General features: G+C 37.8%; 1 protein-coding gene across 1 annotated transcript; it reads left to right on the top strand.

Moving 5' to 3' along the window:
• Positions 1-1250: 1250 nt before the first annotated feature.
• Positions 1251-8224, top strand: LOC122069191. Its single transcript, XM_042633147.1, has 3 exons — positions 1251-1791; positions 3026-3214; positions 7732-8224. The coding sequence occupies exons 1-3, from the start codon at positions 1729-1731 to the stop codon at positions 7936-7938; spliced, it is 459 nt and encodes a 152-aa protein (XP_042489081.1). The 5' UTR covers positions 1251-1728; the 3' UTR covers positions 7939-8224.
• The last annotated feature ends 13227 nt before the right edge of the window (positions 8225-21451 follow it).

Below are 21451 nucleotides of genomic sequence, written 5' to 3' on the forward strand. Positions count from 1 at the left end.
ATTTCTGTTCCCAGAAACGGAAATTTATGTTTCTATCATTTCTTGAAATAGAAACAGCAGAAACGTTATCAAACGGGCCCCAGGTTTTGCATACACAACTGAATGTTAGAAGAAACTTGACCGGAAGCCTTGAAAGTATGTTGACAATGAAGAAGGGTTAGGGTTAAGAAGAAGGGAAGAAGGAATTGGGGAAGAAGGGTTAGATGGGTATGTTAGGTACTTCATCTTTTGCAAGGGCATTTTGGTATTTAAAAAATATACAGTAGCTGACATCATTATATAAGGTATATTCCGTAACAGCGACTGACGATAGGAGGTCTGAGTATAATTTGGTATTATGCAGGGCGTGTCTCTATAATAGTGGCATTCTCTAGGGGGTAACACTGTAAATTACCCAAAAAATAAAGCCTTAGTGGTTATGGGATTGTAACACCTAAATTTTGAAGCAACCAAATCCTAGAGAGGAAAATGACTGAGAAGTAGGATGCTCATGTAGTGTCCTCCACCCGCTGGTGCTTATCCAGTCGCTCGTCTGTCGAAACTCTTTTGATAGGATTGATTGACTGGCCCAGTCTTCTACTTTGCCATCCATTTGGTCTTGTTTTGGCATGCCCCTGGGTGGTTGTATATATTTCCTATAACAATGGAATATATATATATATATATATATATATATGGATCCATCCTTAGTCCTTTGCCATATCTTAAAATTAATTTTCTTAGGCTAAATAACTACTTGACCTCATCATCACACCACCAAGTCACCCTAGAAGGATAATGTTTTCCTTTCGATTCGCCTAGGACATCTTTAGCAATCTTCTTAATGCAAGTATTCATATCATTGCACGTTGGATTAGTGTCTCTATCGAAATCCTACCTTGTTTGTTTAATTAATCAATAAAGGATTTCAAGATATCTCATTTTAGGCTTCACCACCTTATATAGAAAATAAACTCACATTCTTATGATTTGGCATAATGAGACTTATATCCAGGACTAATAGTCTATGTATGTGGTGGTAAGGTTCTCCCCCTCGGATTTGGATCCTCTCAAGTGTGCCAGTGCACATCGGACGACTAGAAACATTTGAACACTAATCAAAAAAAAAAGTTGGCTTAGGCTGTGCTGTACCGGTTCTCAAATCTTACGCTCCAAAGTGTGACACGTGTATGGCATGGAGCAAAAGGACGGCTCTTCCAATCCTTCCCCACAGTAATCAGTGGAGAAGAGGCTGTGTTGGTAGGTGGGTCATCGTCATTTGGCAGCAGCGACAGTGCTGTTTTACGGTCGGCCTATCAACTCTCTCATCACTCACTACATTCCTCTGTTTGCTTTGCGTGGATTCTCCCAAATTCCCAACTCTCTTCATCTTTCTCACGGTCACAGCTTTTTCGACATTCCCCAATACTTTTATCTCTCTACTCTGATCGAGATTCGAGACAAGAGAGAGAGAGAACCCGAACAAAACCGTCACACCAAGCAAGCTCTTCTGCCGACTGTCCATTCCATCAGCATCCGGAAGATTAAAAAAAAAAGAAAAAAAAAATTGTCTTATTTTATGTTGAAATCATAGCATATATACATTGCAAAGAGGGACAAATTTATTTGTTTTATTGTGAGATCAAGACAGAGAAAGACAAGAACTTGGAAGAGTAGAAGAAGAGTGGCAAAGATTTGGAAGAGAGACCCTTTTGGTATACTTAGTCATTTTGGAGGAGAGGGAGGAGAATGGTGAGTATCTTCTCGCGATTCTCTGGGAGAACCGGACATAGACGGGCTCAAAGCGCGCTTGTAAGCATCCAAATTCTTGATGTTCTTCGGTAGGAAGACGTTCCATCATTTTTTATTCTTATTATTGGAATTTGTTAATTGGGTTTTGGTATCTGGGTATTGGGTGTTCTTTTGTTCTAATGGTTGGCCAATTTAATTGTTTGAGTTCACTGCTTTATCTTGGAAATTGTGGACTTCTTAATTCTTTTGGTGTTCTAACTTCAAACTTCAAACCCTTTTTTTATTTTTTATACTCCTCTGTGATTTTATTTTTCTAGTCTTGGTTATTTGATTCCTTCTCTATTCGGTCTCACACTCTTATTTGGTTGTGGATTTTATGAATTGTGCTTGATATATCTTGAGCTTCAGAGTTTCCCTTGCGTGGATTTCGCTTGGTTTTGTTCCTAGACTATTCTGCACTTTATTTAATCTGACCTATTCGTTTGTTCTTTATTAATTATTAAATGGATTTGACTTACTTGTATTTTGCTAGATTGATTTGGATTTCCTGCCCTCTTCTTCTTCTTCCATACCTCCCCCTTCTTACGTCTTAATTTTGTTTTATTGTACTTCAATTTCCTCTTGTTTTGGGATGTTATTTGACATTTCATTATGTCTGGAATACTGGGTACTTTTTAATTTCTATTTCAACGCGCATGATAGAACGATTTAACAGTGTCCGTGGATTTTTAATTGTCTTTTTGCCTAGGATGCTAGACTGTTTTGGTGGTTTCTCTTTGCTTGATTTAATCTATGTTGCCCTGTTCTTGTAAATTGCTAGGTTATCCACTCCAAAGTTGGTCCCAAAACAAGAGAGAAAAAGAGAGAGGGGGTGGGGGGGGGGGAATTGTGACTTTTTTTAGTTTCTCGACTTTGATTATCTGACCAAGTTAATTCATTGCCTACTCAGTGGTGCTTCTTTATAGAGGGAGTAATTCCAGTCTTGACAATATTTGTTTTTGCTACTTATTCCAGTCTTGACATTATTGACAATTTATATAGAAACCTTTAGATATCATAGATTAGTGCTTATTCTTACTCTTCAGAGACTGTGTAGCCACTGACCTTATATTTTTCCATGATTTACCTCACTTTTGAAGAGTTTCCACTCTTGTTTTCGCTTGTGGTCATAGGTGCAATCCATCGTTTCTTCTTTTCATCCAACTAATATGAGGCCTGTTTCTTCTACAAGCCTTCCTCTGGTGTTAGAAATGTAAATATTAATTGTATTAAATTGAATGAATTTATGGTGCAGGTTGAGAGGCAAGTATTGTCACCAAATTCTGAGGTAGCTGGTGCTACTACCATTGCTGCTGCAGCTGTACCTGCTGCCTCTCACGGGATTGAAGTGGCCATAGAGTTTAAGCCAGTTGAACACCCAATTGAGCCCCTTGACAATGATCGTCCAGTAAAATGCCCCTTACCAGAACCTTCCATTCTCAATGTAAGTTGAGCTGTTTTGTTGACACTAATATCATTAAATATTGCTTGTCTCTCTTCTTTTTTTCCTTTTGTTTTTTTTTTTTTTTAAACTATTACTTGTTTGGATGATTCTAAATTCTTTTTACTTGTTCCATCATTGACTAAGAGTATCTAAAAATATAAAGAAATGCATGATTATTGACCTTGACTGCTTGATATCATGGTTCCTTGCTCTGCATACATTTTGATTTATAAGACTTCGGCTACACTTTTGACGTTTAGTAAGTTGTGCTTATTGAGCAGGGAAAATAGTAGTCACTTGGGAAACAAGCATAGAGAGGGAAAAACTAGGAATCTGACCAAGTACACTGTAAAACTGAGTAAAAATGGAAGTAACTGTTTGAATCTTGTATGTGGTTGTACTTTTCTCTCTCACTCAGAGACTGAAATACAGTAGACTGTGTGTTTGTGACTTTATACATCCTTGTCCTACCTACCTGCCTATGTCCCTGTCTAGTTTTGAGACTTTACTATTTTATTCTTGTGGTAAACATCCGCAATCTTTAACATTCTGTTGACTAGTTTGGGTTGCTACCAAGATCTTTGGCATGACAGAATATTTTGTGGTTCAACACTAGTTTATAGCTAAGGAATTTAGTCTGCTGGCGTAAGAAACAGGTCTGTGGTTGAGTTCTTATATTGAATCATTTTGTTATTCAATTTTGATACACCTCCATCAGCAGGTTATTTGATTTCCAACTCCAAGTAGATGAGGAAGCAATATTCTTGAGTTTATTTATTGCTTTGGTGGATTTGCATGAAATATAGGAACCACATCCTCATCCATTTATTGTTGACCAATGAGATTGTTTGATCCAGATTCCAATCTGTGTTGAGGAGTTATGCCTCATTGTTCTGAAATTATGGACACAGATTTCTGCTTGGTATGCTCACTTTCTATGTGTAGGCTGTACTTGAGAGAAAGATGTAATAAAAATAATAGAAGGATAGAAGAACACAAGGATTTGACCATGTTAAATGATTTGGATATACAGTTGAATGTATGGGTGGCAATTATAATTAACTGTTAACCAATGAGATTGTCTGATCCAGATTTCAATCTGTGTTGAGGAGTTATGCCTCATTGTTCTGAAATTCTGGACACAGATTTATGCTTGGTATGCTCACTTTCTATGCATAGGCTTTTGAGAGAGATATGTAATAAAAAGAATACAAGGATAGAAGAACACAAGTGATTTGACCAAGTTACATAGTCACTTTCTTTATTTATGGTAGACCCCATATATATAAAATAGTCACTTTGAGGAATATCTGTCTCCTCAATTTTCACCATATCATTATACATCATAGAGTGGCTAAAGTTACACTTGACATAGTCTGTCTTTGAAACCTCTTGTTTTTAATTTTGATCTCCATAGCTCCAACTTAGTATTAATCTCTGCATTAGTCTCATCTACTAAATCGATGTCATCTGCGAAGAGCATACACCAAGGGACCTTATCTAAAATGCACTTGGTTAATTCATCCATGATAAGTGTAAACAAATAGGGGCTTTGAGCCAATCCTTGATGTAATCCAATTGTAATCGGAAATTCCTTGCCTTAACCTCCTACTGATCTCACACTAGTCACATGCCTTCATACATGTCCTTAATTATATCCACAAATGTACTCGACACCTTTCTCTTTACCAGGACATGCTGGATTAAATCTTTGGGAATTCTGTCATATGCTTTTTCTAAGTCAATAAAGATCATGTCTGAGATCCTTCTTGTGGGCTCTATAATTTTTCATGATCCTCCTCAATAGGTAAATAGCCTCTGATGTTATAATAAAGGGGGAAACATGAAAAATAAAGGGAAAAGGAAAAATAGATTTTCTAACCATTACTGCTATTGTTGGAAAAGGTTAAAATATTAGTAATCAGTTATCATGCAGCACTGTTTTCCTATTTCATTTTTCCAGTTGCTTGCTCTTTTTAGTTTGTTGAGCTTGGACTTTCTTATTACCTTCTATATGCTGTCAATGCAATTTTGTTCTTGATAAATGGACATTACCCAGTTCTGGTCCGGCCCATGTGGGGTCCTGGGACGGGTGAGTTTGGAGTCAGTCCTAACCTTTGGCATTTTTGTGCAAAGTGGCCTGCCTCAAGTGATGTAGATTGAGCCTGTAAGAGAAGTTGCCATCTAGTTCCATCGAACCATGTCCAATGTTGGACCAGCCAGCCCCCCACCTCGGTCCCATCATGCCAGCTGGGTTGAGTCTTTATTCTACACAATATAATAGGAGATTCAACAACAGCTTGTTGGGAGAATTTCTAGATCTTGAGTGGGCCCCGTGACCAATGGACGAAAAAGTTATTCTGTGAGCAATGCTTACTCCTAAACTTGAGATAGGTTTGTTTCATCAACTGAGAGAGTTGAGGGTGAGAATTAGGCTGAGATAGCCATTCCCCGTATACCCTTTCTTCTACAATCTCTTCTCACCCTCTTCCCTTTCTTTATTTTCTGTTTTATTGTTGTTATTGAGTGGTTGAGTGACCATATCAAACCTACTTGAAGCCTTGAAGACCATCATACATTGAAATTGTAGACCAGCCCCAAAACCAGAATTCGGTCCAAGCTGTTGCAAGAATTTCTCTCCCTTGGTCGACAACCAGATCTCTCAGATCTGTTGCACATTCAACCAGGCCTTTTGAGGAGTTGTTCATCCCCATAAAAGAAGCACTCGACCAGCCCTTGGTGCCCATTGGTGGTCAGATCTGCCGGTTACAAGTTCTCTCCATATCGAATTCTCGAAACCTTATTTCTCCTATTTGTGGTATTTGTGATCATGATTGGTTTTGTACCTACTTGGTGTGTTCAAGCCAAATTTGGATGCTAGTTTGGGGATATTATTAGCCAATTCACCCCAAATTTCATGCTCATCCGAGTCCTGGTGTGTGAGTTGTGCATACAATATGGATGGGATTAGCCGCTTCAATGGGATTTTTTATCCTAGTCGGAGGAGAAATTACCAAATGTCTAGCATTCCATCACGCTTGGCGCCAATACCTCTTTGTTGTGAATATCTAAATGGGACGAACCAGGCCCGTGGATATCTTTGCTTCAGAAGAAAACAATTAGAATTAGGCTCGGTCAACTGGAATGTGTATTCTCCATATAGTAGATCTTCCTATTTAGAAGATCCATCGACCTGATACGTTCTCAATTTTGTCCTATTCCAGCCCAGATTTTCAGATCCTGCTTGGGGTTAGGTCCTATATGATCTAGCCTTACATCATTAAGAATCGAACCCAGGCATTTGCCCTGGCAGCCCGAACCTTTTATTCCTAGATCTTGTATTTGATAATGAGAAAGAAAAAGGAATTTGGTTCTGGGGCCCATGGGAGGTTTCTGTGAAGGCGTGGTTATCAAAGGGAACTCAAGGGTTCATTCTCCCCTCCCTCCAAAAAGAGAATAAATTTTTTTTCCTTCTTTCCTTCCATCTAGTGTCATCTCTATGGTAATTAAATGTAAGGGCAAATCTCTCCCTGGTCACGTGGCCCCTGCACTTGCGTGGGGCCCAGTGAAAGTGAACACAGGAGCATCTATATGAATGAGATTTTTTATTTCACTAAGGGTGGAGCTGTAATTTCGCGTGCCCATGTGTCTAGGCACAGAGGCCATGCTTCCAGGTAGCTTTCTTTTTCCGTAAAATGTAATTACTATTTTAAGTTTCTGCAAGTCATAGCCGTTGCAAAACATTTGGGGGCCAACACTCGTATGGCAATCCAAATGAAACATGTGTTGTTGCTCATGGACAAATAAAAACAATAAAAACAAGCCAAGTTGCATGCGATACGTTGGACATTCCATTGTTTTATTTCTTTAATTTCGGTTGTCATGTTTCATGTGTTTCATTAACTTACATGATATTTTACAGGACTTTTTAGTCCATTTGCTTTATCAATCACCTTGTTTCAGAAAAGCTTTACAATTCATTGTAACATTTCTGAGAAAATTCCTCTTTATTAAGACTTGCCCAGCCTACCCGGAGTGAAAGTTCTATATTAAGTTGCCAACACAACCAAACTAAGCTACGGCAGTTTTTGAATGAAGAAGATAATTAAGCAAAGATTTTTCTTAATTCATTGGGTTGACATTTTGCCTTTGCCTATTACCTTTCTAAATGGTATCTGTTATAGTAATCCAAATTTCTTGATGGGTCCTCTATCCAAGAGAATATTTGCACATTGGTCAGGGTGTTCCTGCTAGGGCATTTCTATTTTCATTATTTGTATTGTGTCTATGTTCTTGTCAATTTTTAATCTACTAGAGATCTCTGATCCATTTTCACAGGGTACACACTAGGTTCTGATCTATATGTATCATGTTGGTTAAGATCATAACGGATTCTTTATATGTTGACATCTGTGGTTTAAATGCTTGGAAATGCTAGGAAATCACTGTTAGGTAACTTTTGTCATATGGAAGCAAAGCCTTCTAGAAGTTCTGGTCTTAGTGCCTTGGTCTTTCAGGATGGGAGGATATGGAAGGAGCGGATGTCAGCAAATGGACGGAGGGGTAACTTGCCGGTTATGAAGGAAGGGGTCAACCTTGAATCTGAAACTGTTGGAACAAAGCCACGTTCAGCTCCATCCAATCGCTTGATTCTTCCTTCCCTTAGTGCCCCAGAGCACAATATCATCAATCTGCTGGAAGAATGTAATGCATCAGGGGTCTAAAGTGATTGTTACCATCTGATCGTCCCTGAGATTTTGTTTTCACTTATACCATCGTATTATAAATGCTTTCTTTCCATATATTTTTTCGTTCTTCCCTTTTTGTTCCTTTTCTCTTTTGTTTCATATTCTTGTTTGGGATTAGTAAATAGACTTGTAAAATTTTATTGAAATAGAAATAATAGCATTTGTAATCATGTAATCTCAAATCATAGGAGAAGTCACATGTTATGTAATTATTTATATTTAAGATCTCATGAAAGGAAGTAGCAACTAATGTCTTAGCTAATGTTTTCATCTTTTCGATTGCTTTATTATTTTCTTGGGAGAAAGAATTCTACATGGTTGCATGGCCATTGTGCAAGCACCTAGGCCAGCAGGAGTGCATGCAAAGCCATCCAACCAAGGGGGTAGGGGCATCTTTCATCGCATCCTGTATCTGGGCCCTTGTTTTCCCTTGTTTTCTTTTAAAGATTCTTGATTCTAACATATGCTATTACTCGGCGTTATTGCTAAATTGCTTCTTTCTAAATTATACATATGCTATCTTTTGCACTGACCTTTTTTCAACTCTTCAGGCAGTGACTACACTGAAACTGGGTTAGGGAGGCCAGCAACTAGCAAACCTTTATATATATATATATATATATATATTTATTTATTAATGATGGATATTGCAGGCATTCAGCCTAACTAGTCCCGTAAGCTCTTACTAACCCCACAATCGCATGGACTGGGTCATACAGAGGTTGTATGAGAACAATTCAACTTTCACCGAAAGCATTGAAGAGCATTAAAACTCCCTGTGTAAGAGCCCCCAAGGAATTAAGAGGAATCGAACTCAAAACTGCACGTTTCCTAAGGCAAAGGTCTCTTGCCCACTCTGCTACCCTAATCCCAGGTTAGGAACCAAGGATTTGATTGACTACCTCAGAACTGCATTAGTAATACTTAAATGTAAAGAAGAGTGAATGAGTATGTATATAAACTAGGTAAAATCTAGGGGCAGAATTACAGAGATTGATGTGAGAAAACAGAATAGGGTAGGTGTGGCCCTCTTGTAAAACTGAGTCTTTCATGCTTTGATTGAGCCGAACTGACCCAATTGCCTAGTTTTTAGAGCTATGCCTGTGGCCTGACACCTTCACATATAAACAATACTTTAATTTGGGGAGAAGCTCATCCGATGGTTTAACGAGGTGTTTCCTTGGATAACAAAAGCTCCCGTGATTCATCCATGGCTTTCGCGAACCATGTCAATGTCCATGTCGGTTCAGACTTTCCCACTTGCTCTCCCTCAGACAACAGGACACCAACAGTAGCTGAGTGGGTGGTAGAGACTGAAGAGGTCAGGGCAAGAAATGAAGAGAACAAGGGATGCGATCAAGCTTTTTTTCGTCTGAAGCATTGGTCTCTAGATTCTGTCTAGGGTCCTGCTGAAGGAATATATGTTAAGCTCTGTAAGGATATTGAGAGAGACAGAGCTCCCTTATACTATAGATAGAATCCACCAAACAGCCACCTTTGCTTGGATTTCAAGGATAATCATTATGGCAAGCGATTAGTGGTGAGGGATAGTTTTAAAGTCTAGCTGTAAGGATTCCATTAGCTGATATTTGCTTGGAAGAACCTGGACTTGGATGACCCACTCTTATTTGTGATTTTTTGTAGATCAGGGTTCATGTGCACCCTCACATGTATCATTGTTGTGCTATTATTAGTCCTGGAGTAGCTCAATTTTTGGTTCAAATCCTGAGAATAGAGGGTTAAGAACCCTTTTTTTTTTTTTTTTTAATTAATTAATTTATTTTAAGAAAACACCACTAAGCTATAAAAACAGAGTTATAACAAAAGCAACTAACCAAGGCCGGTGGGGTAATAGAGGGTTGAAAATGAACTAGCCATATTGGTTGTTGGGTAAACTGGGCATCCTCTGGATTGGACAAACCTCTAATTTGGGAGCTCTATTTGAACCATCAGGTATAATTGGATTCTTCCTCCGTTAGCCAATTTTCAATTCAGAGAGAGAGAGAGAGAGAGAGAGAGAGAGAGAGAGAGAGAGAGAGAGAGAGAGAGAGAGATTTATTAAGAAAAGGATAGAAATTCTTTAGAATACTCACAACAAATATGACACCAAGAACAAATATGACACCAAGAATGATATAGAATAACATTCCTTTTAAGTATAACAATTAATGCATATATATTTTCAAAAACATATTAATGTGCTTACTTTTCAGAAGAGATTGGCTGACCAGCACTTGCTAGATTGTCAGCAAGAGTCTTAATCTTTTGTAAGTATTCTTCCATAGAGAGATCTTTCTTCTTGATTGTCTAAAGCTGGAAATGAAGTTGCATCAAACGAGCCTTGGATTGGGAGGAAAATTGCCTCTCAAGGGTTTGCCAGACATCTTTTGAGGAAGATAAGCCAACAACATGCACCAGAATGACCTTAGAAAGAGAAGATAAAATCCAACTTAAGAGAAGCTGAGCTTGCTTCCAAACTCACCGTCACTGCTCTGACGCTGCCTTTAAGGGGGGATGTTAGAGAGTAATGCTCTCTATTATTCTGTTGTAACAAACTAGCTGAGTCATCTCAAGATTTGTTGTATTCATTAGTTACTTAGTCATCTAATTAACCGTAGTTAACAGTTAGAGGTTAACAGCTTGTAACAGAGGAGAGTATCAGTCCCTCTCCCTTCTTGTATATAATTCACCTCAACTAATGAAATCATAATCAAAGTTTCCAAACTCAGAATTATAGTCCTCCACATGGTATCAGACCTCTTAACTCAACCCAAGTCTAGCCCAGCCCCGACCTATATCTCAGCCCAAGCCCAACCCTGTCAGGGTGTAGCCCAACCCAACCCAGCCCTGATGGACCTTGATTGGGAAGGGTTTAATCCAATCCAATCCAACCCAATACTATCGGTTACTTGATTGTTTGATCTTGATGCATTGCAGAGGCCAAAGACCAAAGTTTTCATATATGTGTAAATTGTGGAAAACGAAAGACCTTTTCCTATAAGTACCCATTAATAATTATTAGCATATTTATATGATTATTTACTTAAGAAACATGGTTGGGTTGGGTCGGGTTGGGTTGGATTGAGATCTCAACCCAGGCCCAACCTAATCCTGCCTTGGGCCTGAAAATCTCAACCCTAACCCACTCTATGGGCTGAAATCTCAGCCCAAGCCCTGTTCGGGCTCAAGGCGGGCTAGGGTTGGTTCGGATTGATCGGGATTTTTTGACACCCCTATTACTTATGTTTCATTAAGAAGAAAGTTAAGCTTGTTGGCTTCAGATGTGATATTTATGGACAAGGTTTTTGTAAAGGCCCACATGGCCTGCTATGAGCAGCTTGGGTTAGCCTTGACTAGGCCTCAATTAGGCCCGAACTAGACCCAAACATTATGTCCATTTTTTATAATGATACTACTGGGTTGACTCGTCTGATCTTGGTCCTGGGTCAATCCATCCAAGCTGGTTCAAGTTGACCCAACAGGTTGAACAAGTGGGTCAAAATACCCTGGTAGAACCGGATGTTGGTCCATCTATAGGGTTCAACTTTCACCCTAACCATAGTTAAACCAAGGTCTGAAGGGACCGGTGCACCAAGTACATGTAATAGTTGTCATTTTCAATAAAAATATTTGAATAGCAACGCAGGGAGGGGGGGGGTTACAATTTTTTTTCATATACATGCGTAGAAAAATCCCTAGGAGGTTTGCTAAAGGATTTAGTTACCGAGTTGGATCAATCACTTTTGCCTTTACTTTTAAAAAGTACAATTTCTTTATGGTTTTACCTCTAAAACGATACTGGTAACTGATCCGGATTAGTCAGGCATTGGTATCAGTTTGATACCAATATGATACAGTTGATACAGTTGATCCAATGGACCAATACCAATACTTGGAACCATGGGTTTGCTATCGTATAAGTTAGGAAACCCATATCACACTTTTTTTTTTTTTGAAAAAAAAAAATGAAAAGTTCCATAAAACCCTAATATGAACCGTGAGCTCCTATGCTTGATTTCCATACAGAGAGAAAAGGTATATCAAGAAATTTGAAACCCTAACCTAGATGAGGGTGGCAATGATACCATTGTTGGAAGATTTATTCCTCATAAAAAAATTCCGATCACATAGATCTTAACTCATGTAGAATTAGGGTTTCAAAACAGTTAAAGGGAGGGTTTAGAGTCACTTGATAATCATTTTTTTTCTTGGTAATCGAGTTACATTGTAGATTCTCCTAAGGATTTCAGCACTTGATGAATCAGACACTACATGAACTTGAAAAACACCTCCCACAGACCTCTACTATCACACCTCGCTTTCATTAGGCCAAGGTATATTGGACACCTTACCATATCCAACCAGCCAAACTCCCAGGATCTCAAAGTTGTAGGCTGATATACACAATATATGAAGATTTTGGTAAATATCACTGGTGTCAACTATATGATACTGAGTTCAAGTCGACATACAAAATATAAATTTCAAACATCTCCATAATTTCTTAGATATCCAACAGTCCAAATTATGTATACAAATCATATACACAAAAAGGATAACAAGATCATTAAAGACACTCAGTAATCTAAGCCTCCAAAGGCACAATCATCACACCGGCAGTTGGGTCTGTGCTCTGCCTCTGCTTCTAGATCAGTCAACCAAGTGTCTGGAGCAACTCTAGAAGTATCAGTGTTGGAACCTGGTAGCTCACTAATGTCTCCATCCAAAAAAAAAACATTAATAATGGGGTGAGCTTCACAAGCTCAGTAAGGGGTTGGGGCAGGCAAGCAAATGTAATACAAATGATGCAATGAGTTCACATAATTATATGATGCATATGAGTCCATTTAGTTACACTACTTTTGATTCTGTTACTAGGTCCATCATCGTGGTATTAGTGCTACGCAACATAGGTGGTATCCTCTTCCCAGTATGTCGGGTTCTAGAGATACAAGCTAGCTGCAAACAGGAGTCAGTCGGTCCCAAAAAGAACTTCGGTCCCTTAGCCAACCCCTAGGCTAATACCTAGCAGTCATACGTATAGTACATTGTACCGTGTTGCATCTGCCACTAGGTACAGTCCATTGTGCCGCGAAGTGTATTGCTGATGTCACACCCTACCTCAAATTAGGCCAAGCCGCCAAGGTATGCGGCAGTGGATTAATCTAGTCAGCCTGTCTCCACCAGGATCACAAAAGCAGTCTACCACCTTACAAATCCATGAAATCATTTACTACAAATCAGAGTATGCGTATAAAATTCATAATGTACTAAAGAATATAGTGATCAAGTCTACAATGATAATCAATAATACATGACCAACATTAAATTTATTCCCACAGGTTACATACGTAAGCAAATTTTACAAGCAATTAAATAATAACCACACTAATAGAAGGAAAATCTCAATCTTTTTCAGTGTGTCTCACAGACAAGGCCTCATAACTACAACTGATGATTTGTTCACTTCGGCTCTAGTTTCACCATCTAAAAACATAAATCCACGAGAGGTGAGCTTCTGTCCGCTTCAGCTCCTTTCTGATAGTTTCCCTCCTCTCTTTCTTCAGTATCATCCTTCCCCTCCCATGCCTTGTAATTCTTAAACTATTTAAATCTATGATTCTTCAACTCATGGCTACCTTAAACCTATCAGATTTTTTTCCTCGTCGGCCTATCTCACCCTCTCTATTGACCCATCTTCTGTTTCCACCATCGACTTGGCCACCATGCAAGCCACCTCCATGTCACCCGACTCCATGTAAAACCCCACCACCATGCAAAGCCTTTCTACATGTTGGAGTTTTAAGTTTCAAAACAAATAGTCTCTTCCTTTGTTCAAGTTCTTTGGTATTAGTAAATGCATGTGAGCTAAAGTTGACTATACATGTACTTACTTATCAGTACATGTATAGTGTTAAGGGACACACCCATACATATATATCATGCAAGGGACACACCTATACATATGGACGCATACAAGGGACACACCTATATATACATACATTGATACTTATAGAGAATAGGTGGACCCTTTGTATGAAGGGATACATACCTATACATACAGGTACTGTAGACGTATAGGTACACCTGTTCACGTACAGGTATGTTTGGGTCTATAAATATCCACTGCCTACACGTCAGAAATTAATAACAAATCTAGAGAGTCATGTCTGTGTTTGTCTTGTACACTCATAATAAATATGTTCAGTATTGTATTTCATTCTGTTTCCTCTTCTCTTCTCCCTCTCTTTGAGTTTCTTAGTATAGCTTACAGACTCCCTATATTAATCACACTTAGGAGTGCAACCTTTGTGATTAGGAGGTACTTTTATCTTGGAGGTAAAAGAGCAGGTCAACCCTTTATACACAAATTAGGGGCTCTTTAACACCTTATGGAAAGTATCTTATATGACTTCACCCTATTGTACCTGCATACGGAACTTCCTGTTGCTTCAACTTCTGTACCTAATACGAGAACTACATCTCAAAGGTTAGTGCATTATCTATGTTCATTTCAGATAAATCTAACACTACCCCTTTAATTATTCTTTTACAACAATCTTAAGCTATTAAAAGATTTTATGTTTTAGATATGGCTGGCAAAGAAATACCCACTGAGGTCATTGATAAGTATGGATCAAATGAAGGTCTTACTACCAATGAAATACTACCAAATACTGGTTTTACTGCATCTCAAATCACCACTGGAGCAACTAATGTTGCAAATTCCATTCAAACTAGAATGGAGAAATTGAGAATCAATTCTGAATTTATCATATAACTTAGTTTGATGGAGAAAATTTTAAATGATGGAAGCAAATGATGTTCTTTGCTCTTACTCAATTGGGAGTTGCTTTTGCATTATTTGAACCGAAACCAAATCCAAGTGAGGATCCAGTTCTAGATGCAAAAAGGATTGCTTGGGTTCAAGTAGATTTTCAATGTAAGAATCATATTCTTAATGCACTCTCCAATAATCTCTATAGTGTGTATCATTCCTTGGACTATGCATCCATGATATGGAATGCATTGTGTATCAAATACATACTTAATGATGCAGGATAAAAAAGTATGCGGTGGCTAATTTCCTTAATTTTCAAATGCAAGATGGCAAAAATATTTCTTCCTAAATAGATAAATTCCAAATATTAGTTGAAAATTTGTCTAAGGAGAATATAATATTACCTGATGCGTTTGTGACTAGATCACTACTTGAGAAACTTCCAACCTCTTGGAATACATTTAAATTAAGTATGAAACACAAGAGGAAGGAATGGACGTTTGAGCAAGTGGTTATCAGAATTAAAATATAGGAGAGGAACAAGGCTAAGGATAAAGGAGAAAAACTCTTTGGATATACAAGGCTCAAAGCTAATCTTGTGAAAACTAAGAAACAAGGTTCATTGAAGAGGACACTTTAAGTGAAGAAGGAAAAAAACTTCAAGAAACCAAAAGTTATTTGTTTTTCTTATGGCAAATCAAGACATTTCAAGAAGGATTGTCAAAACAAGAAGTTTTTGAAATCTGACAAGGTGAAGGAAAACCTGATTGAAGAAGAAATTTTTTCAGCAATGGTTACTGAAGTTAATTTGGTAGAAAAACCAACAGACCGGGTAATTGATACTGATGCTACCAGACATATTTGTGGAGACCACAATTCCTTTAGAAAGTATACTATTATCAATACTGGTGATAAAGTCTATATGACAACTCACAAACTTCAAGTGTCATTGGTAAACGTGATATCATCTTAAAGCTCACTTCAGGGAAGAAACTCATCTTGAACAATGTGCTCCATTTTCTAGAAATTCGCCTCAACTTAGTTTCTGGTCCACTTCTTATCAAGGCAGGAATGAAGATGTCATTTGATTCTGACAAAGTTGTTATTCTTAAGAATGATGTTTTTATTGGAAAATGTTACCTCAATGAGGGCCTCTTTGTAATCAGTATTTCTGAAATTATGAATGAAAATCCTGGTAGTTCTTCAGTTTATTTTGTTGACTCTTAAAATACATGGTATGATAGATTAGGACATTGCAATTTTTCTTACATTTCAAAAATGTGGAAAATGGGTTTAGTCAATTCTAAATTTCAAAAACCTTTATATAAATGTCCTATTTGTGTTGAAGTGAAATTCACTGAAAAACCTCACAGGTCAATTGAAAGACATAGTGAACTTCTCGATTTAATACATAGTGACTTATGTGACTTTATTGAATCTAGAGGTAATAAGAAATATGTAGTAACCTTCATTGATGATTATTCTAGATTTGCTATGATTTACTTACTTCAGACTAAAGATGAAGCAGGATATGCTTTTATAATATTTAAAACCTTGATGAAAATCAATTAGGAAGAGGTAAAAGACAAAAAAAAAAAAAAAAAATATCTAGGAGATGATTGGCTTGTGTATATTGTTGATAAAGATCCTTTATCATATAAAGAAGCAATTACATCCCTAGATGCTATTTTTTTTGCAAAGAAGCAATCAAAAGTGAACTAGATTAAATTATTACAAATCATATTTGGGAATTGGTTGATTTAACACAAGGTTCTAAAGTGTTAGATACTAAGTAGATACTTCGAAAGAAATTAAAACTTGATGGAATCATTGACAAATATAAAGCTAGACTTGTAGTCAAAGGTTTTAAACAAAAGAAAAATTATGACTATGTTGATACTTTTGCTCCTGTGGCTAGAATAACAACAATAAGAACTATGGTAGCTGTGGCTTCCATATATAATTTATTTATACATCAAATGGATGTAAAAACTGCTTTCCAAAATGGAGATTTAGTGGAAGAAATTTATATTAAACGGCCAAAAGGATGTATTGTATCAAGACAAGAACAAAAGGTTTGTAAACTAGTGAAATCTTTATATGGACTGAAACAAGCCCCAAAAAAATGGCATGAAAAGCTTGATAATGTATTTATCTCAAATGGGTTTCATGTAAATGAAGCCAATAGATGTTTATGTAGTAAATTTCATCTAGATAAAGGTGTGTTTATGATTCTATATGTAGATGATATGTTAATTTTAGGGACAAATACAGACATTGTAAAACAAACTAAAAAACTACTGATGTCCAACTTTGATACTAAATACATGGGTGAGGCAAATGTAATTCTTGGTATAAAGATCATAAAAAAGAATAATGGGATAATTTTATCTCAGGCCCACTATGTAGAAAGTCTACTTAAAAATATGGTTACTTTGAAAGAACACCAATTAAAACACCTTTGGAAATTAGATGTCATTTCGAAAAGAATCTGAGTAAACAAGTTTTATAAAAGAGATATTCTCAAATCATTGGTTCAGATTCATATCTAATGAACTGTACTAGACCTGACATAACTTTAGCAGTTAAAAAGTTGAGTCAACATACTCACAACTTAAGTAAAGAACATTGGAAAGCAAATGAACGTCTTTTAAGATATTTAAAGGGGACAATGAGTTATGGTATACATTATAGTGGAAATCTAGCTATCTTGGAAGGCTATTGTGATGCTAATTGGATATTTGATACAAATGAATCATTAGCAACAAGTGGATATGTATTAACTTTAGGAGGTGGAGCGATTTCTTAGAAATCAGTAAAACAATCATGTGGGACAGGATCCACCATGGAAGCACAATTTATTGCTTTGGAAAAATCAGAAACTGAAGCTAAATGGCTAAGGAACTTGATGGTAGGTATACCATTATGAAGAAAACTAGTTCCTTCTATATTTATTTGTTGTGATAATTATGTTGCATTTGCAAAAGCCAAAAGTATAGTATACAATGGAAAGAGAAGACATATACGCTTACGACACAATCACCTAAGACAATATATATGTCACATCCCGCTCACACAAAACCAAGCCGATGATTGAGTTAGCTCTGGTTAACTCACAAACCTACCAGGATCAACAATGCAGTAACTGCAATACATCATACATCTATTAAACTAAGATAAGACCTCAGTATTTTCAGTGGAAGACCTATTTATAATAATACCTATAATTGTTTCCCAATACTTGATACCCAAATTGAGTTATAAAAGTTATATACATTTGGGTCTGAAGGCATGATATATACAAAAAAATATAACAATTTAAGCATCAAGTCATCAAAAGGGAGTACATCAAAATAATAAAAAAGAATCACTAGGAGTCACTGCTGCCATGCAACACAATCCTTGCACGTGCAATCGATACCGTGCTCGAACTCATTAGGGACCCACCAATCCTTAGGGAGAAACTCCATAGTGGGGCCCGACTCTGATCTCTAGGCGGGTAACCTGCGAAATCACCTAAAAAGAGTTGTGCACGTGGGATGAGCTCACTAGCCTAGTAAGTAGAAAGGAAGATCACACTAACAGTCACAACACAAATGCACCTATATGTATGTAATTCATTTTAATCATATTAGCCTAACAACATTACTAGGTCATAGGCTATGTGCTACACACAACCACAGTGCACGTATACCTCAAGTATGAGCTGCTAACCCCATCTCGCAATACGCCCATGGGGTTGTCAGAGAATGCCCACCGTTGGTACTAGAATTTAAAATGCAAGCCGACTCCCAGTAAATTTAAATGACAGAAAGTAAATGGGTGACTCCACCCAAAATAAAAGCAGTATGATCTGCCCTTTGAATATACCATCGGGGTTATCGACTGTCCTAGCGATCAGCCATGCGTACTTCTAACTACTACAGGAGTTCAACAACGATAACCCAATGCTTCCCCCTAATAGTAACCCAACACGTAAACCCTGTTGGGAAGGGTCGTAGCACAAGGGGTATATAAATATTAGCCATATGCTTCTATATGAGCATAGTACGATTACATGATGGCACCACGTCCCATTCCACGAGCCACCATAAACTCATTTCTAAGCCGTCTACGGTATCTAATCTAGCATGCATATCATGTCCATATGAAATTCTTCCATCACTTACATCAAGACATAAAGAATATTCATCATAAAGCAAAGCATAACATGTTATGTAAATGCACATACAATGCGTGATGACATACGTGATGTCTAGTCCACTCCCCACTTACTTGTATATGTACACGGTGCTTGTACCTGGCACGTAAGAGATCTGATGTGTAGGTATGTGTATAATGAGTGTAGCCTATTATAAACATAATGGTTTATCATTTCACTATTTTTGGGTCAAAATCATCATGCTTGAACACTAAAATCTGGTTTAGAATCATAAATGGGGGTTACCCATCAAATTTGGACCCATTCTGGGCATTATGGAAAGACAGGTGGGCATGAGTCAAAGATAGCCGGGCCTTGGAGCCCAACGATTTCATTCCTATCAGTTACACCAAAGGCTTAGAAATTGAGTTTTGAGAACTCAGGTGGGCCAGAGACCCAAAGACAGGTGGGTCTGGAACACCCCCCAATCTTGAAACAAAATTCTTCCATCATCTTCCCCATCTTCTCTCTGGCTTGGGGAACTTGTTTGGGGTCGATCCGATGACTCAAATCACTCATCTAAGGTCCAATCATGTATCCTCAACCTAGATCTAAGATCAAATCAAAAGAAAAAAGGAGATTCTTACATCTTTCTCAAGAACACCAATGAAACCCCAAATTTCACTTCTTTAACTCAAGAACTTCAAATACTCTAGATCTTCACCAACACTCATTCCAAATCCTTCAAAATCATTGTGCACACCTTCCATTAGACCTTAGATTTGATTATCCAAGTATGATTAGCAAGATATAAGTGGGTTCTTTACTAAAAATCATAAAGAGGGTTTAAGAAAGGGTTTTCTTAAGAATCCTTGGAATATGTACAATACCTACCTTAAATCGAAGATTCCGGGGAGCTGATCATTAATCCGGGCTCAAAATACCAAGACCCAGCTCTGGTGAAGCTCTACGATCAATTTCCTTTCTTCTTTCTTCTTCTTCCTCATTTTTCTTTCTTCTTTCTTGCTCTCTCTTCTTTACTCTCCCATCGACCAACTATCATTAATGAGGAAAAAGACAATAAATGTCTCTTCTTTTATACTTGGGCCCCCAAAAATATCTTCTAGTCATAGGTGGGTACATCTCAGGTGGATAAATCTCAGGTGGGTATTCTCAAGTGAGTATATCTTAGGTGGGTATATCTCATGTGGGTATATCTCATGTAAGTACACCTTAAGTGGGTATATCTCAGGTGAGTATACCATTCTAGGAAGCCCATTGCTGGTGTTCCACTTGGACTTCGATGGGGACAAACTCATACTTATAATTAAATTACGTAGGCACCAAAATTACTAGCACGTACCTTGACTTCTTGTACATAGCCTTGTGGTGCATGTAAGTGTAAGGCTTGGGTGCACATATTACACTTGGTACCCGCTTGGTCTTGTAGGGCCAGCCCGAGTTCAAGGTCACTTTTGCTACCATGTTCCATATAGTACTTGAGTCAGTTCGCTCCGGTTCAGCCCCTGCATGATCAAACGAAGTCAATACAGGTAATTAGACCAGGTTTAGAATGTAGGGCATCACATTAACCTTCCTTTTTGAAAATTTCATTCCCGAAATTGTAGTACCTAGTTGTTTGAAACAATGAGGATACAAGGTTTGAATATCATCCTCTTTCTCCCAAGATGCCTCTTTTATCGGCTGGTCGGCCTACCGAATCTTTACAAAAGCAATAGAGTGGTTACGGAGAGTTTTCACCTTCTGATTTAAGATCTCAGTTGGATGTTCTTCATATGTTATAGCAGCTTCTAAGTATTCTGATTCCATAAGTAACACATGGGATGGATCATGAACATACCGCTTCAACATGGATACATGAAAGACAATGTGAACACTGCTGAGGGAAGGTTGGAATGCCAACATGTATGCTACTGCCCCAACTCGCTCCAAAATCTCAAATGACCCAATATATCTCTGACTTAACTTGCCTTTCTTATGAAATCTGCGTAGACCTTTGATAAGAGATATTTTGAGGAACACTTTCTCTCCCTCTTGGAATTCCATTTCCTTCCTACGGTTAACTACATAGCTCTTTTGATGTGACTGGACTGCTTTAATTCTTTCTCTAATGACATCGACTTTATCACATGTCATCTGAATCATCTCCGGTCCAAGCATTCAGCATTCGCCTACTTCGTCCCAGTATAGAGGAATTCTGTATTTTTCACTATATAATACTTCATATAGAGCCATCCTAATTGTAGCTTGGTAATTATTGTTGTATGCAAACTCCATAAGAGGTATATATTCCTCCTAACTACCGCTCATTTCCATGGCACAGGCTCGGAGCATGTAATCTAATATTTGTATGGTCTGCTCAGAATGTCCGTCTGTCTATGGATGGAAGGTCGTACCCAGGTTCAATTGTGATCCCAAGGCTTACTGGAAGTTCTTCCAGAATCTGGAGGTAAACCTCGGGTCTCTGTCTGATACAATGCTCACTGGTACACCATGTAAGTGTATAACATTATCCATGTAAAGCTGTGCCAGCTTATCCATGGTGT

The sequence above is a fragment of the Macadamia integrifolia genome, unplaced genomic scaffold (assembly GCF_013358625.1).
Source record: "Macadamia integrifolia cultivar HAES 741 unplaced genomic scaffold, SCU_Mint_v3 scaffold542, whole genome shotgun sequence".
In the NCBI taxonomy this organism is placed as follows: Eukaryota; Viridiplantae; Streptophyta; class Magnoliopsida; order Proteales; family Proteaceae; genus Macadamia; species Macadamia integrifolia.

What these genes read in the sequence shown, in the direction of transcription:
- LOC122069191 (XM_042633147.1), top strand. Translation starts at nt 1,729, where the DNA reads ATGGTGAGTATCTTCTCGCGATTCTCTGGGAGAACCGGACATAGACGG. An exon ending in GACGGGCTCAAAGCGCGCTT is followed by an intron (nt 1,792 to 3,025) that starts GTAAGCATCCAA and finishes TTTATGGTGCAG; the next exon opens with GTTGAGAGGCAAGTATTGTC. An exon ending in CAGAACCTTCCATTCTCAAT is followed by an intron (nt 3,215 to 7,731) that starts GTAAGTTGAGCT and finishes TTGGTCTTTCAG; the next exon opens with GATGGGAGGATATGGAAGGA.